General features: G+C 39.8%; 1 protein-coding gene across 5 annotated transcripts in view; it reads right to left on the reverse strand.

Annotated features, from left to right (window-relative positions):
- The window catches only part of ARID1B (AT-rich interaction domain 1B), a 330,284-nt gene that overhangs the window by 4,274 nt on the left and 310,079 nt on the right, over window positions 1–15,931 (reverse strand). For 3 of the 5 annotated variants that reach the window (XM_065630699.1, XM_065630700.1, XM_065630697.1), the window contains exons 14-20: window positions 12,321–12,459; window positions 10,800–10,972; window positions 8,991–9,138; window positions 7,881–7,997; window positions 6,258–6,354; window positions 2,227–3,016; window positions 1,249–1,379 (exon numbers count right to left, since the gene is read on the reverse strand). In XM_065630699.1, the coding sequence (XP_065486771.1) occupies window positions 1,249–1,379; window positions 2,227–3,016; window positions 6,258–6,354; window positions 7,881–7,997; window positions 8,991–9,138; window positions 10,800–10,972; window positions 12,321–12,459 (1,595 nt within the window). The remainder of the gene's footprint in view (window positions 1–1,248; window positions 1,380–2,226; window positions 3,017–6,257; window positions 6,355–7,880; window positions 7,998–8,990; window positions 9,139–10,799; window positions 10,973–12,320; window positions 12,460–15,931) is intronic. The other 2 variants (XM_065630702.1, XM_065630701.1) reach the window with 1 other exon arrangement.

Raw genomic sequence — 15,931 nt, forward strand, 5'->3', positions numbered from 1 at the left:
GTAGCCTAATAGGTTTTCAGCAAAATGTATCCTTTTGTCTGTCCTGTATTGTCCTACAATTGCAAAACCCTTGAAGAATTAAGAACATACTGATACTTATGAACTGCAGGAATTATCAGTCAACATACAGAGGCCTGACTGCCACTGGAAATGGAGTCCAAGGCAAGAGTAACAAAAAATATATATATTTCAAATATGCCTGGTATTCTGTGCAACTTGCACAGGGTGTATTAATGCAATTTCTAATATAATTCTGAGGGGGAATCACCTAACAACTTCAAACACCCGTAACAGTTAACACACCTAACCTAATTGTCTAGATTCCTTTTATAATCAATAGTCTTTTGCAGGCCATTTCTAGGGTATGATTCATCTGACCTATTTTAGATCTCTGCTTTAGGATGAGATGAATCATGCTATAGATATCCCTCGTTCTAAAGTTAGGTGGGATGAAATGTACAATTTGTGTCTGTATTTAAAAAAAAAAGGTCATTATATTTAAAAATGATGAGTTACACTATTAGTAACCAAAGAATGAATGGAGCAGAGAAACTGAATATTTAATTTGCACAAATTTTAGATGATGTGCATTGTCAGCCTGACGTCTATTACTACCACCTAACAGGCCACCCGCTAGAGCAGGGCTGAAAAATGCTGGGAGGTACTAAGGCAAAAGCACACACTGTTAAATCCTGTGTTACTTGCATCCTGTGGACAGACAGTGGCTTCCAGCTTTTAATTTGTCAATCTGATATTTCTGTGCAGACTTAATTTACTGGAAGAAGAAACCAAACAGAAAATAAGAAACTAAAAAAAATCCACAGCCTAGCATGGAACTACTGAATAAGACAGTCACCGAAAGACAGCCTCAAATCAATATAGTTCTACAAAGCCTTTTATGGAAATGCAAGTTATGCAAGATTACTAACATATCACTGTTTTCTGGGATTGTCCTTGTACTATCATGAGTGTGAATTTACACATTAGTCTTCTGTCAGTGCTACAATTCCTATATTCCGACATGCTCCTTCTTACAAGAGATACTCTTCTTTCAAGCTCATTATTTCACCTATTCGCTCTAAAGCTATCTCTTGTTTTTCACTGTTACCAATTATAGAAAGGGAAGTTTTGCAATATTCAAATTTATGTTAATTACAATCAATTTAAAGGACTTCAGCATTTGTGTAGGTATCTTACTTCAGTTTTCTTTCCTTGGAAAGCTGAGAAGTATACTGCTTTCCCACCTACCTGAGATAGGTTGAAAGTAGCGACAGTGCTGTCATCATACAGAAGAATATTAATAGTGTCTAGCGCCCAGGTACTTTCAGCCAAAAGACCAGATTTAAGAGACATCATCACTCTCCAGGCTTCGGGAGTTACTGGAGAAAGAAAGGAGGAGAAATACAACAGTATTAGTGCATCCTTGGAGACCATTAATGAGTTCTGAAAGACTAAATGATGACATTTTGAGGATGCAGAATTTAAATGAAATAGTTACTGAAACACTGCTCAAGACCCTGGTTTCACTGCTTGGTCCTGTTCAATTTCTCTGTAACTGCTCAGCCTTAATACTGCAGAATATCCTAACAGGGCCATTCTTCCTGTCTTTGCTGAAGCCAAAATAATTGTATGAAATTAAGAGAAGTTGACTAAACCATGTAATCAGTAAATAAAGGTAGAATACTCTGTCAGGAGTATGGGAACTTGAAGTGTAAGAGCTTGAATGTATGAAATGTAACAGGAATTCAAGATAAGAAGATGCTTGGGAAAGAACAGGGGGAGAAACAAACATTAATAATATGGAATGAATAAATAGGCCATTCAAGAGAGGCAGAGACTATACACGGCAGAAGAGCATGAGCTTCCATGGAACAAGAACACAGAAAGCTTTGCTCAGCTACATGCTGCGCTGGTGATTTAACAGACATTCTGAAGGACCTTTCAACACACATCACTTGGAAATCTGAGACAAACTTCATTTTTAATGCATTTCTGGAGTCCTCAGGTCTCCGTATAAAATATTGCTTTCATTTCATGTCAGATTGTCTGGGATGAGTTCTACCTATCATCCTCACTGCTGTATATGTTATTACATTTTTATTGAAGGCAATCACATTACAGTTACCAAAGTTAACTATTTGTCAAAATAGTCTTGAAATGTAGAAGAAAATCGAAGTCCCTTTCTCCCAACCTATTTTGGTATTTGGCTTTTGCTTTGATGCTTACCAATATCTTTTGAGGTAATCTTTCGTCTTGGTTTTAAGACTGGTTGGGATGCTTCTACAGAGCCTGGGGGGAAAGTAATTTCTCGCCTAATCGGTGGTGGTTGGGGTGGAGGTCCTGTGACCTGTGACACTGGAACTGTGGGTAGAACCTTTTGCATCTTCATGGAGGGTAGGAAAGGAGACTTGCTTGGAGACATACGGTTTTCCAAAGAGCGCTGGAAGGATGCTGGACTTGGAGCTCTAGAGATGTGGTTTGGCATAGAGGGTGGCGTCTGGTAGGATGACTGAGGAGGCCTAGTGATAGGCTGCATGGAGGCTGAGGATGACATATAAGAAGGCTGACGCTGGTTGACATGAGAAGGCCACTGACTCTCATGGTTTATCCTCTGGTCAGGTACCATCATATCGTCAGTGCGATTCATCCCTGGATATGGTGGGGCCTGTGCAGGGCCTCCTGGACCTTGCCTGTTCTGGTAAGGGTAAGGCATATCATTTCGTGTTGGCCACATGTTCTGCTGAGGTCCTTCACTGGAAGATGACGACTGCATGGGGCCACCAATCATCTGGGGAGGTATTCCATGCTGCTGCATTTGTCCTGGGCCCTGCATCCTCTCCCTGTTATATGGATACGGATACTGTCCCTGCATGGGCCTCCTGTCAGGCCCCGTGTACGCGTTGCTGTACTGGTTATACATTTCCTGTTGCTGGTTGCCATACTGCATGTTATACATATCCCCTTCATGGCGTTTGGCTGGAGGCCCATACATGCCATCCATGTGTCGCTTATAGTTCTGAAAAAAAATTTTGGAAAGAAAATGTGTCACTTTTACGCCATACACAATACAAATATCTTGGATGAAAGCTCATTTAAAAAGGTGAAGGTGCTTAGTTCTAGAGGGATCATGCTGATTCCAAAGTCAGGCATGCAATGCTATGGTTAGGCTTGATCCAGGGCTTTCTTTTTAAGCCTCTGTTTTGCTGTGCTTTTAATACTAAAAGGAAACTTATCCTTGGGCTAAATTTTCTTATGCTTAGTCTCATCTTCTCCCCTTCCCTTTACTATCTGTCAGATTAAATTCCACTGGTCATTTCAGAGATGCATGAAAAGGCAACGGTCCTCAACAACTAAAATATTCTCACTTATTTTTTATGCTTAGTCTACTAAGAAGAAAAATCTTAGAAAAAATAAAAACTGCTCAGTGAATCTTCTGAAGAAACGAGCACTGAATAAAATCTTAAGATTACAAGATATGCTGCAAGCATGCATGTCTGAAACACTGGATCTTACAACAGGGCATAGGCTACACACAGCAAATTTATCAGTAGGAGAAAACATCTGCTGCATTTGCTACTCTGTGTGATTCCCAGGAACATCGTCCTGTTTGGGCAACTGTCCCTCTTCCCAAATGGTTTTAATCACATTTAATTTACTGTGAGATTATTACAGCAAACGGTCACGTCCAAACATTCTGGTTTAGTTTATGCAGGTTCTTACCCTGCTGATCAGGAAGGAATTAAGCAATGTAACTGCCACCTATGGTTTACTCCCTCTTTGCTTCTCACCCTCTCATGTGGGGAATGCTGTGTGAGGTAAGATGTTTTGCCTTGGGCAGAGCTGAGGTGTTTTTAAATCATACAAGCTTGTATGTATTTATGTTTAAGATGGCAGAACAAAAAAAGACATGTTGCAGTTTAAGGGGAAGGTGGTAAGGTTTGCAGCGGTCCTTAGTTCCTGTGGGAGTTTGTTCCACAGTTCAAACTACACTGAGTGCTCTGAAGCAAAAAATGTGAATTAAATGGGTGATTTTTGAATATATGATCTATGGCAAATTCAAAGTTATGGCTCCCCCGGAAACTGTAGCTCAGTCACGCTGCACAATGTATACTAAGGTACTAGAGTTAAGATCAGATAAAATTCTGTATGTATTCAATGCGGGTCAGTTAAAACAGCTCTGGGATTCATAAAATCATCTTCCAACTTTGGTGCACATAAAACCACAACTACTGTATTGCATGAAAGTATTTTTTAAAAAAACTTATTATAGAGCTGTCTGGCTATCTGAGAAATACCTATCTTCAGCCTTACATAAACTACTTGCTACTTCCACCCTCGGAGCCAATTTATACATCAAGAACTGACCTGGCAGTTGCCACACCTAAAAGGCTGGTGTTTGTTTTGCCACTATGACTCAGAGCGCTTGGTAAGACCCTTGGGAATGAAGCATGTGCCTTTATAAAAGCAGTTCTGTGCTCTTGTATTCATAGTGGCAACAGGCCTAACGGGAAGCAGAGCTGAGGACAGTGATGCACCTGGACTCCCCTTCCTGCATAAAGGTTTGGCAGGAGACTAAGGCTGCACAATGCGTGTCTCTCTCCACCAGGGATGTAGAATTCTGAGCCCTCGCAGAGGACAAGAAGACACCAACACAGGTCACCTGCTGCGTAATGGCTCTCGGGGTACAAGCATTCGTACAGGAATTGAAAAACCTAAGTGCTTCATTAGCCCCAGGAGTTGAAGCTCCAAGCACCTCCTTCCCAGGTCATTCCCTGGCCTTCAGGTTGTAGATAGAGCTTCAAAAGGGTCATTTTTCACACTCTTCCTGTACCACTATGGAGTGAGATTTAGAAAACTGAAAATAAGCTAGTGGCAACCTAATCTCTAGCTAAATGAAGAAGTGGAATCCTGTGGGAATGGGAGGGAGAGGCTGAGGTCAGCCAGCCTCCTCGCCCTTCATTCTTCACTGCTTTTTTGCATTAATGCGTTTTGCATTCAAGAGTCATTGTACAAAGCATACAAACAGCACTAAGGACAGGGCCAAATATAATTTTACAAATTCTAGCTGTCTCCTTGCTTAAATGAACATGTAGTTAATATATTCTCTGCATACGTTAGCATGGAATATCATAAACTGTTCTGCTATATATCGTGGCTATTTCCCCACTAAATCACCTAGTCTGCTAGCGCATGCTCATCATAAAGAACAACAAAACAGTTCTTTTGATTATGCTACATTAGAGAGATGTTATGAACCAAAGAGATAAGCAAGAAATTCTGAAATTGAAATTTATATACATTTTCAGTATAGTGCAACGTAAAATCTCCTCTTTTAGGTTTCCCACCTCCAAATTTCCTAGTAGAACTATATCACAAACTGAAAAGGACTATCTGAAATTGGCTGAAAGCTAGCTTAAATTTTTATTTTTATATTGTAAGGAAGTGCTTTCTGTTTTGGAAGCTAATTTCAACTTTGATTATTGTATGACTAGAAACAAATTAGAAACACACAGGATGAAACACTGATCCTTCTGAAGTCAGTGGAGTTCTGCTATTGACTTATAAGATGGGATTTTGCCCACAAGGTATTAAAGATGCACGTAACAAAAAAAAATCTTGTTAATGAATATAATTTGTATGTTCAAAATTATTACAAAGTTAGGGAGACTGCAACGTACACATATTTAAACTATTTTTAACACTAATGATGTTCTCTCTCATGTATTTGTACTATACTGTTACTAGCGATAATGTGGGGAATATGCCATCTGATCTATATTAAAGATAGGTATCTCATATGACCCACGACAGCATTCTAAACAATTGAGAGTGCTGCACATTTTACTTTGTTCCAGTTTTCTGCTGGGTTCACTTGGCTGCATGACATTAAGGCCCTTCAACCTGACAGCCAAGCAGCTTTCCTGTTTGTTTCTGGAACTGAGGCAGCATCACTTTACTAGCCTACAAATTATGCTTTCCCCGTCTGCTGGTTATTGACTTGGGACAATCTCTTGATACACATCCAAAGCCACAGAACATCTGTTAAAATTTACACTCTTCCAGTGTAATGAACACATTTTTCCTATAGCTGCACATACACTGCTTATCCATATGGGCTGTGATTTTGACCAGAACTACAGGCCACCTCTGTGCCAAAAGACATACATTGTATAAACAAATTTTTGAATGTATACAGAACTTAGGGGTGACATTTATTAAACAAATGTTATGAATATAGCTGTTTTCCCCTTTCCTACCTGCTGCTGTGGATACATTCCAGGCTGATGTCCTCCATATGGTGGCTGTCCTGAGGGAGGTCCTTGTCCTGGATACTGCTGCCCATATGGTTCATGCCTAAAATGAAGCATTCAAATCAACACTTAGAGCTGCTGGAATTTCTAAGCCACCAGGAAAAGTACTCTGATGATCTTGCATCTTCAAGATATTTGCCATTTGGAAACAAGGTGAAGGTACAGCGTGGTATGGTCCTGAGCCTGATGTACTAAGCTCTGCTGGAGCTGGTAGTGGAAGGAAAGAGATAAAAGCAGATAGAAGAAAGGAGGAGCAGTGGAGATGTAACAGAGAGATTTAGAGGTAGCAGTCAGGAGTGGGAACAGGTAAGGAAGGCAGCTGCAGGTGCTGGGAACCTATCTAAAGTGGAAAAGTATCTGATGTACAGCTCAAGGGTTCCAAGTCATAATTCTCATGTTCTAACAAGTCGGTCTCCAAGCAAGACACTTTCTGGATTACTTAAGAATATAATCAACAGTTAACTGCCATTTTCAAGTGAAATCGTGATTTTAGTCTGATGACAGTGAAAAAAAATGAGTATAAATTTCATGACAATTTGTAACATTTAAATACATCACTACTGAGTAAAAACAGTACTCATAATTTTGCTAATGTTCAAGTAATTTTTAATTAAAGCTCCATAATGAAGCCTACATGTAAGAGGCAGAGTTGCATTGCACTTGGAAACTTACCTGTGGCTGTTAAGACCTCTGAGGAGTACTACAGTGCAACTGCAATATTTTTAGCACATCTGAATGAAATTTAGGTTGCTGAAATGAAGTACTTGGAAAGTATCAACATTGAAAAATAACACTGTATCGCAGACCAATATGTCAGTAATTCCTCTCTGTACACTACCAGTGAGAACACATCTACTATTCGAGTACAATTATGGAAGTCATGTATCAGGGAGACTCAGAGAAACAGAGGACTGGGGAAGCTGACACGTTAAAAGAACTAATGGGACCTAATTTTTCCAAAAGCATAGAAAACTCACATAATTTGAGAGCTGACCAGAGTGAAAGCAATAGCTGTTCAGTATCTCCTAGAATTATTATGTGGATGGAGAGAAATTACCTAATGCCAGTTAAAAGAACAATATAGCTGATGGAAATTGTCTATAGTTGTCCAAGATGGTACATGCAATAAGATAAAACTCAACAAAGCTACATGTATGTCAAACATAAGGGAACACCTTCTAAATGTTCGATTTGTTAGCCACAGGATAACCACAAGCCAGATGAAGTTGTGGAAGCTTCAGAAGTGGTGTCATTTAATGCTGCTCTTGAGAACTTGGGCCTATACAATATGTTCTAGTTCAGTGTTGGCAAGGAGATACATAAGGTAGGATGTATACTCCTTGTCTAACATCTCTGATTCTCTGGCTACAAAAAGTCAACTGATTCATCCAAGCCTCTGCCCCCCCGCCCCGCCGAAACTGAACCAACAGTAAAAGCCTAAATAAGAACAGGCAAAAGAGAAATAACACACCAAGAAGCCACATATTCTGTCTATGTGCCCTCACAGAGGCTGCTGGCACTCATTAGCTGGTTATCGCAGATATTACAAACAGAGAAATCAGTGTTCACCTTTGCTGGCCAGGGTAACGATTAGGAGAGTACATGCTTGGGTCACTGTTTGAAGGCACCATGTTGCTTTGACCAGGTGGTCCCATACTGCCTTCAGGACCCAGCCCATGATCCGACCTAAAAAATGACAAAGGAAACCTCATTCTGTAAAAAGCACTTATTCTACAAAATTGCCAATAAAATAAAACACACCCCTTAAAGAAAACATTCTCTTGACTTATCACCTTCCAGTGGAACCCGCACTCTCACTAACTCCCCAGCAATGTAACCTGTTGAACAACATGATTACACTTGTGTTACTCTACACATCTACTATTTCAAACTACTAGCTGAAAACTGCTCTGCTGGTATACTCAGAAGACCCACACTGCACCACTTTGGCTACCATCAGGAAACAAAAAGTGAAGCTAAAGTACACAGCCTAATGAAAGTAAAAGTAGGAATACAGCCAGAACTGCAAAACCTACTGGAATACTTAATATAATTCAAGCATTTCCAAACCACTCTGCTTGCTATACCAATGCTTCGACATCAGTGATTTTACGGATTTCTTTTTCCAAAGCCTTTCCTGGGATAAACAAAAGAGGACCAAATTCATTTTGTGTACCTTTACTGAAAGACAAACTTATGAAGGTTCTGATGGACACACTGCAAGACTGGTGCCCCTACAACTCAGACAACAGATGCCAGACTCTCCAAAGGCAATTCACCAACAGACCACAATCTAGACATGTTTAGGCTGTGCATTGTGTTCTTCATAAAACGCTCACCAACAACTGTTTAGATGAAAACATGGTCAGAAGACTAACTCAAGCGCTATTTTCTGCCATCACAGCCCAGCCCAGCTGCCAGCTGAAGGCAGCTGCCACACACACCCATGTGCTGATCTGCTGCAGCTTGAGCAACTTCTAAGGTGTGACAATTCCTCATTAATTTCTGTGAACAGCTAGACTCGGTCATTACCAGTGGTTTGACTCCCAGTGATTTAGTGAGACGCTGTAGGACATGTAGGCTGCTATGTTCTCTGCAAGGTCCAACGCGAAAAAGAAATGAGGAAAGAGAGGATCATTTTCACTAATGGGCATTGCTTTTTCTTGGAGATTGACTCACCTCCTGTCATAGCCTCCATAAGAGAACTGCTGTCGCTGGCTCATGCTCATGTTGGACATGGCTCCAGATGGACTCTGGTTGTACATATCTTGTATTCCACTGTTAGGCATTTGTCCAGGGGTCATGAAAGGCTCATTGCTTCCAGGCACTGCATGAGTAACGGAAATTAAATATATATTCTGGGTGTTTGAAGATATCTTTCCATTAAATGATGTATTTTAAAATAATGTTCAGATCCCTAACACCACCAAGGAGACTTAGCTGGTGTCTTGACAAGCTCTCCAGGGTCTGATGAAAACACATGAAGTAGCACCATTACCAAGACGATCATTTTAATATTAAGGAGCTGCAAGAGAGGAAAGCAACCTCATCCTATAGAACTAAGCTCATCAGGCACCAGGCAGCCGCTTCCCTGTGATCTTCATAGCTGAACATCAACTCGTTCTTCTTTTCAGCCCAAACAATGCTAAATATGAATGCAAACATAAACCTTACAAAACAGATGAAAGCAAATCTCCTAGTCTGGCTTACAAAAAGCTGTCAGAATCACTCTCTTCTTTTTCCGATAAAGCTCTCATACACACATATATACCATAATTCAGTTATGGAAAGGATGCTGTATCCTACTGTAGCTTCTTGAGCAGGATGGGCATATTCTACAAGCCCAAGAAAAGGCACGTTGACCATTATATCGGATATAAATCCCCAAACAGATAGAGGAAGAGACTCTACCCTTTAGTTCCTCATAGCAGATACTGAACAGAGATATTTCTGTTTCAACAGGATGAATGTGAAATGTATGACAAAGTGCAATAAACCCACTTAATCCTTCATGGATATAACACCTATAGTGAATCTAAGACAGAGTTTTCCCTTCCTCCAACTGTGTTATGCTAGTGTCCATAGTCCAGGCAAAAGGATTTAAAGGGAAGGTTTAAAAAAAAAAAAATCACATCAGAATAACTATCTCTTTTAAAGCATCTCCCCGCTTCACCATGTATCTCTCTTCCCCTTATCTCTGGCCCTCTTCTTCCCATTTCTCCCTTTTGCTCCCTTTCAGTTTCCACTTTCTTAACTTCATCTCCTCCATCTACTCTCCTGTTTGCAGCCATTGTGAGCCCTGCTTGTGTCCTTTCATCCCACTTTCCTATATACAAGGCAAGCAAGACCGATTAATTTTAGGCACATTTTACAATATCCACAAAACCATCTGTAGGTTAAGTGCCCCAAAGGACAAGAGTCAGGTTTGACATTAATTTTAACTTTTGCTTTCTAAAAATAAGCAAACTTTGAGTGTGTTTATCACCTTCTGTCAGAGGCTGTCCAAGTGAGAAAAAAATCAGCTTTCCTATTCTGAAAAATATGTAAACTGAGAAAGCACTAGGAGACTTGCTCAGTTCCACACAGTGAATTCCCAGTTCAGCCCTACTACAACCAGGCATGTTGCTTCACCAGTTCACATTCTAACACTGAAGTCCATCATCTGATTTGCAGAGTAGCTAATCACCCTCAAGAAACATACGGTGTTGCACAAAATCTAACCCCATGAATTTATGCCATTTCCTGAAATGTATTCCCACAAGCATTTTTAGGATTATGTTAAGTCTAAAATAAACAGTAAGACTCTAAGAGGGGAAAATATGACCAGACCAGAATGAAACACAACTGCATTGTACCTCTCCTTTTGCTATAAGGATACCATTTAAGCAATGGCAAAACCAACAAAGTAAAAAAGCTCACTCTGATGACCAGAACATCTTGATTACACAGAAGTAGGGAAGAATACTTAAGCTCCCACAATGAAAATACCTTTTCTCATTCCACCGAAAGGATCTTTATTCGGCTCATATGGCATCCTTCCCATCATATCTGGCATGTTTATTCCCTGCTGGTATGGTGCATTTGGCGTCACGGAGTTTCGCTTCGGGAACGCTGAATCACTTACATCAGAAAAGGGATCGTGCACACTAACTGCGCTGTTTCTAGCAGATGAGAAAAAGGAGGCATTAACATCATCCTGTATTCATAAGAACAGTGAAAAAAAGACTAGACTATAACACACCCAGCCTGTGATGCTGTGGCAGTGATCAGTGCAGGATATATCCGAGGAAGATGCAAAACACTTTCACAATGGACAATCATTAAGAAAATGTGCCCATTTTTTTCCCCAAGCTTATCTGACTACTTACCTTAAAGATCACGGGTTTAAATCTAATTCAGCTGTACATGTTCTTATTATACAAAAGTCCAAGCCTTTCTGAAATTTCACTGTTTGCCGCACTACCCTAAGGCAGTGAGCTCCACAGCTTAATTATATGCTTTGTCACAAGAGTATTAGTTTTTATCAGTTTCATATTTATTACCTTTCAAATTTACCAAGCACCTCATTGCTCTCCTACTAGAGGAAAGACTAAACAGCAACACTTGATTTAACTCCCAAATACTATTTACTGTTATGGAGACGCACTAACCTATATGGTTGCAGCCAGCTTTATTCTAAAGCCCTAAAAATCTGGCTTTGAAAGCCAAGTTTCCCTGATAACTATCAGATTTATCCTTAATGCGAAAGAATTTTTTTTACGTCATGAAAGAAAAGTCAATCTGAATTAAAGATGATTATGAAAGCTTCGTGTTATCCTTTCTGTAGTATTACAGATGGAGAAAAAAGAACCTAAGTATGTTAAGTTTGGAGTGATTCTGTACGTAGTTCAGAGCTCAGCCGTGTTCCTGCCGAAGTCAGTAAGAACATTTTTGCTGGACTTCAGTGGGTTAAGGATCCTTCACGAATGGCGAGAAGGCTCCGCTTCAGATTCAGCTGGGCTATGTGACTTCCACAACATTCAACTGAAAGGGATCTCTTGGTCCATCCAGTCGAATACTCTGCTATGTCAACCACTGTTAGTATATATGCTTTTCATAACTTGAATTTAAGCAACACCTTAAAACCACACATTCCTCCCTCCTAAGCATGAATGTCTGGACCTGTACACCAGAGGAGGACAGGGTAAGCAAGGAAAGGAAGGCTGTGGTTCTAAGTTGGCGCTGCTGAGTTCCACCTTCCTCCCCACTGTTCACATATTCGCGTGCCTTCCTTTGCACTGGTGTTTGTCTGATCCTTCTCTAGTACTTTTAGAAAGCTAACACAGCTCCCACTCCTTCCTCTCTTTCCCTCCCTCCCGTCCAAAAAGAAATAATTTTCTGGTGCTTTTAAGGCTCTGTTCAGTTCACCACGGAATCAGATGAGCGCCTGAGCAGTTGGGAAAGGGAAAGACTGGCTTAAACTGTTGTAGAACTACAGCCCCCCCAAATGCAGCAAAGCCCTTTTCATACCTGCCACCCTGCATAGGTGTCATCTGTCCATGAGGTGTTGATGCTGGTGTAGGGGGCTTCAAATCGCCTGGCACTTCTGTCATGGAATTACTACCAGTAGACTGTGGAGTCTGTGGGCCTTGCAAGGAACCAGAATTAGCTGGGAAATTAAAGAAAAAGGAACTATTAAAAGGTAGCAGCCGAATTCCTGTAGAAATAATAATCACCAAGGAGAGAAACTGGTTCTTTCCCCCATAAGTCTGCTTATACCATGCATGTCAGTATTTTACAACTTCCTCAAAATCCGCCGAGATCAGGATACACTGCACAGTAATAGCCATCATCTTGCCTGAAGCAACATTAATAGAAATCACCTAGATGAAGGATCATGTAAATCAGAGGTCAGAGATACAAAGTTAATTGTCTATAGTTTACAGCAGAGTAAATGAAGGTTGTTCTACAGCACAGCTTCTTTATATAATCACTATCACAACACATACGTTTATAAGGCAAATTTAAGCCAGAAGCTTTTCCTCACAAATTTAAACTCCTATATTAATATAAATTCATAATTTAATTTACCACTAAAAGGCAGACATTTCCATGGTGAAACATGGGAAAAGATTAGTGGCACACTGCAACCCCATGCCATCTTTGAGATAGCATGAGAAAAGGTTGTATTTAAGAAATGTAAAAGGCAATCTGGGATAAGAAGAAATCAATCACTGAAAGTAGAATTTGAACAGGAGGCTGTAGCTAATGCTTCTAATACAATTGTAAAAATAGCAATGGACATCCTAACAAAATGAGTTAGGTTCATCGTAGAGCACATGTAACAAGACCAGGTCAATTCTGCAAAGCATCTGTTTCATCTGCAGAAACTTCTGTGTTGAGATCTCAGAATGTGATGGAGCACCTGCACTACTGTCCTTCACCATGATGGTAAACTGCTGTATTCTTGAAATGACAAGTGTAGGAAAGCATGTACTGTTCTGTTCCAGTGAGACTGAGCATTAAATGGGCATTAAATGAATAAGGGCATTAAATGAATACAACATATAAGCTAATGATAAATACATCCAGACCAGTCTTTTAAAGCAGACACCAAAGTTACTGTTTTCATATGACTACTGAGGAGAAACACCCCTGAACCCCAGAGATCTGACATAGTCGTTTTCTGATTTAGGAGGTGGTAAGTGGGAATTAGTAACAACATCTAAGACTTGGATCTGATCGGTCTTGCAGCAGAAATTGTACTTGAGGAGAACTTCTAGAATTCCAATCTTTAGATGCAACTGGGAAAAAAAATTACCAGCAGAAAAAATTCACAAATCTAATAGACTCAGAAAGACATGTCTTTGGCTTGAGAGGTCCTTTTTTTTAATGAACTGTCATGTATGCATTTAATAGTGCCTGACTATCTATGTTCAACAACCAATTAACAAAACTTTATAAATTACTGTTAGAGGGAAAACTGGAACAAGCAGTATGGGCTTTTCTTCTGTATGTGAATGAAAGAGTAGTTTATAATTGACTCAGAATGCTAGAACACTCATCATCTTGACAGGCAGAGCTTGTTTTTAACTAAAGAACACCTTTTTTATATGTGTTTCATTTATATCTGCAACACATGTTCCACTATCTGGAAATCAGTCTCAGTAGCAAGTGCATATGTAAAATCCACATTGTATAGACCACATTGTTCTTGTCCTCAGCTTTCTGAGGCTTGTTTGGATTATGCTCACACAGTAATGAGGTTCAAAAAAAGTTTAAGAAAAGCTCTCTGATTGCATTAATACAGTAACAACAACATTTGCAACAACTAATGCTACAGCTGACTGAAGGCTTTAGCACTATAATAAAACAAATCCATATGACAATAAAAAAATCATCACGCTTGCATAAAATGAACCCTTTGTATATATGACCCCTGAGTGAGCCGAGATCATTCTCCTGCCCTTGAGCTTTAAACACAATTCCAGATTACTTCTAAAAAACTTGAAAGCATTTCTGAGTTAAGCCACACATTGTCACATACCATCTTGTTATATTAGAACCATGTAAGTAAACATCTCGGTGTACCCATTTACTTCCTATAAAATACAATATTGCCTAACCCTGCATATTTCTCTTATCGTGGCCTACTAAGCAGCAATTAAGTTCTTCCCTATCCTACCTAAGCAAGAACATAATTAATATCTAAAGGAAACCTAAAGAAAATAAGTAAAATATTTTTTCAGTATCTATCGGCTGCATGAATATAGGATCTTTAATATGAATAACGACATGTTTTATATAATCTTCTTGGATAAGGAAAGGTCTAAAAGCAAAAAGAAGCTATCTAATTGAGAAGCTACAAGTCAAATTTCTATCTGCTGGGTGGTGGTTATTTTTCCCACACCACTTTTGAAACAACTGCATATGAATAGCTGAAAAAATGGAAGGCAAATGCTATCTTGAGAAGTGCCAAGTTTCTGGTACTGCTTTGTTAATACACTGTGCTCTTGACCTCCACTGGGTCAGGGCCACTTCTACAGAGGGGCAACTGCAAGTGTTTCAATCTCTGGATTAGGTCATCAGCTCCCAAGAAGAGCCCAAGCGTGGATATGACCTACAGTGCAACTGCATACACTCACAGGCCAGTGAATAGTTCATCTATATTTTAGTAATAGCGTCAATGTAAATAGCACATTCCTTGAGAAAGAATAATTATGCACTGTTAATGCTCACTGTTGGTAGAGCAGGTACAATTTTTTCAGCAACTGAACTTTCTCTTGTATGACGTGATTTTCAGTACCTTTGCTAAGCTTCAGCCTATCATCAGGAACTCATCCTGATGAATATTCCCCTCAAGCTAATTTTGTTTTGGAAATCTGCAGATGTAAATGGCCAGCTTTTTTTAAGAATATGCCTTTGAAAACATACAGTCTTCTTCTGTTGTCCCCAAAAGAGAAATATTTTTCTGTGAGTCTTCGAAGCCAAGAATATATTTAGTCACCTTTTTCACACACAGCACCAGCGGTCCCTTCATTGTTTGAAGACAAGACTTGGTGGCAGTGTTGGGGACGTGCCTGTGATGGGGAAACTACTGTTGTGGTTCCAGTGTTTATTCTGATTTGGTCGAATAAATTTGTGAAAAATACCTGCTGATAAGTAGAGATTATTAGCTTGCTATACATCCACTGCTCAGTTTTCTGGAGATTCTATTTGCACTTATTTCATGCTGGGGGTGAGCAAGACTCTCACTGTAATTCGAAGAATTCAGTACTGGGAAGAGTCCAATACTGGGCATGTGAAATTGAATTTTGCACAGGAGGTTCTTAGATGTGTGTTCCTTTTATCAGACAGTCTGTTTAGAGACACTGTTTTCCAGCTGTGCAGAACATGTAGGGCAACAGATGAGATCATATAAAGGGCTATATATGGCAAAACTTAGAAAACCGGCACCCAGAATTAGCAGACACTCATGTTGTAAATTTTTTGGTAGCCCTGTTCCTCTTCTGTAGAATGGGAATCATACGACTCAAATATACTTGTAGCAAGGACTAGAAAAACCAAGGAGCAAATTTATAACTCTCCATTTGAATCTGGTTGAAAACCGTGGCACAAATAAGAGCTGTGTACTGGAAAGT

This window comes from Caloenas nicobarica, chromosome 3, assembly GCF_036013445.1.
Source record: "Caloenas nicobarica isolate bCalNic1 chromosome 3, bCalNic1.hap1, whole genome shotgun sequence".
In the NCBI taxonomy this organism is placed as follows: domain Eukaryota; kingdom Metazoa; phylum Chordata; class Aves; order Columbiformes; family Columbidae; genus Caloenas; species Caloenas nicobarica.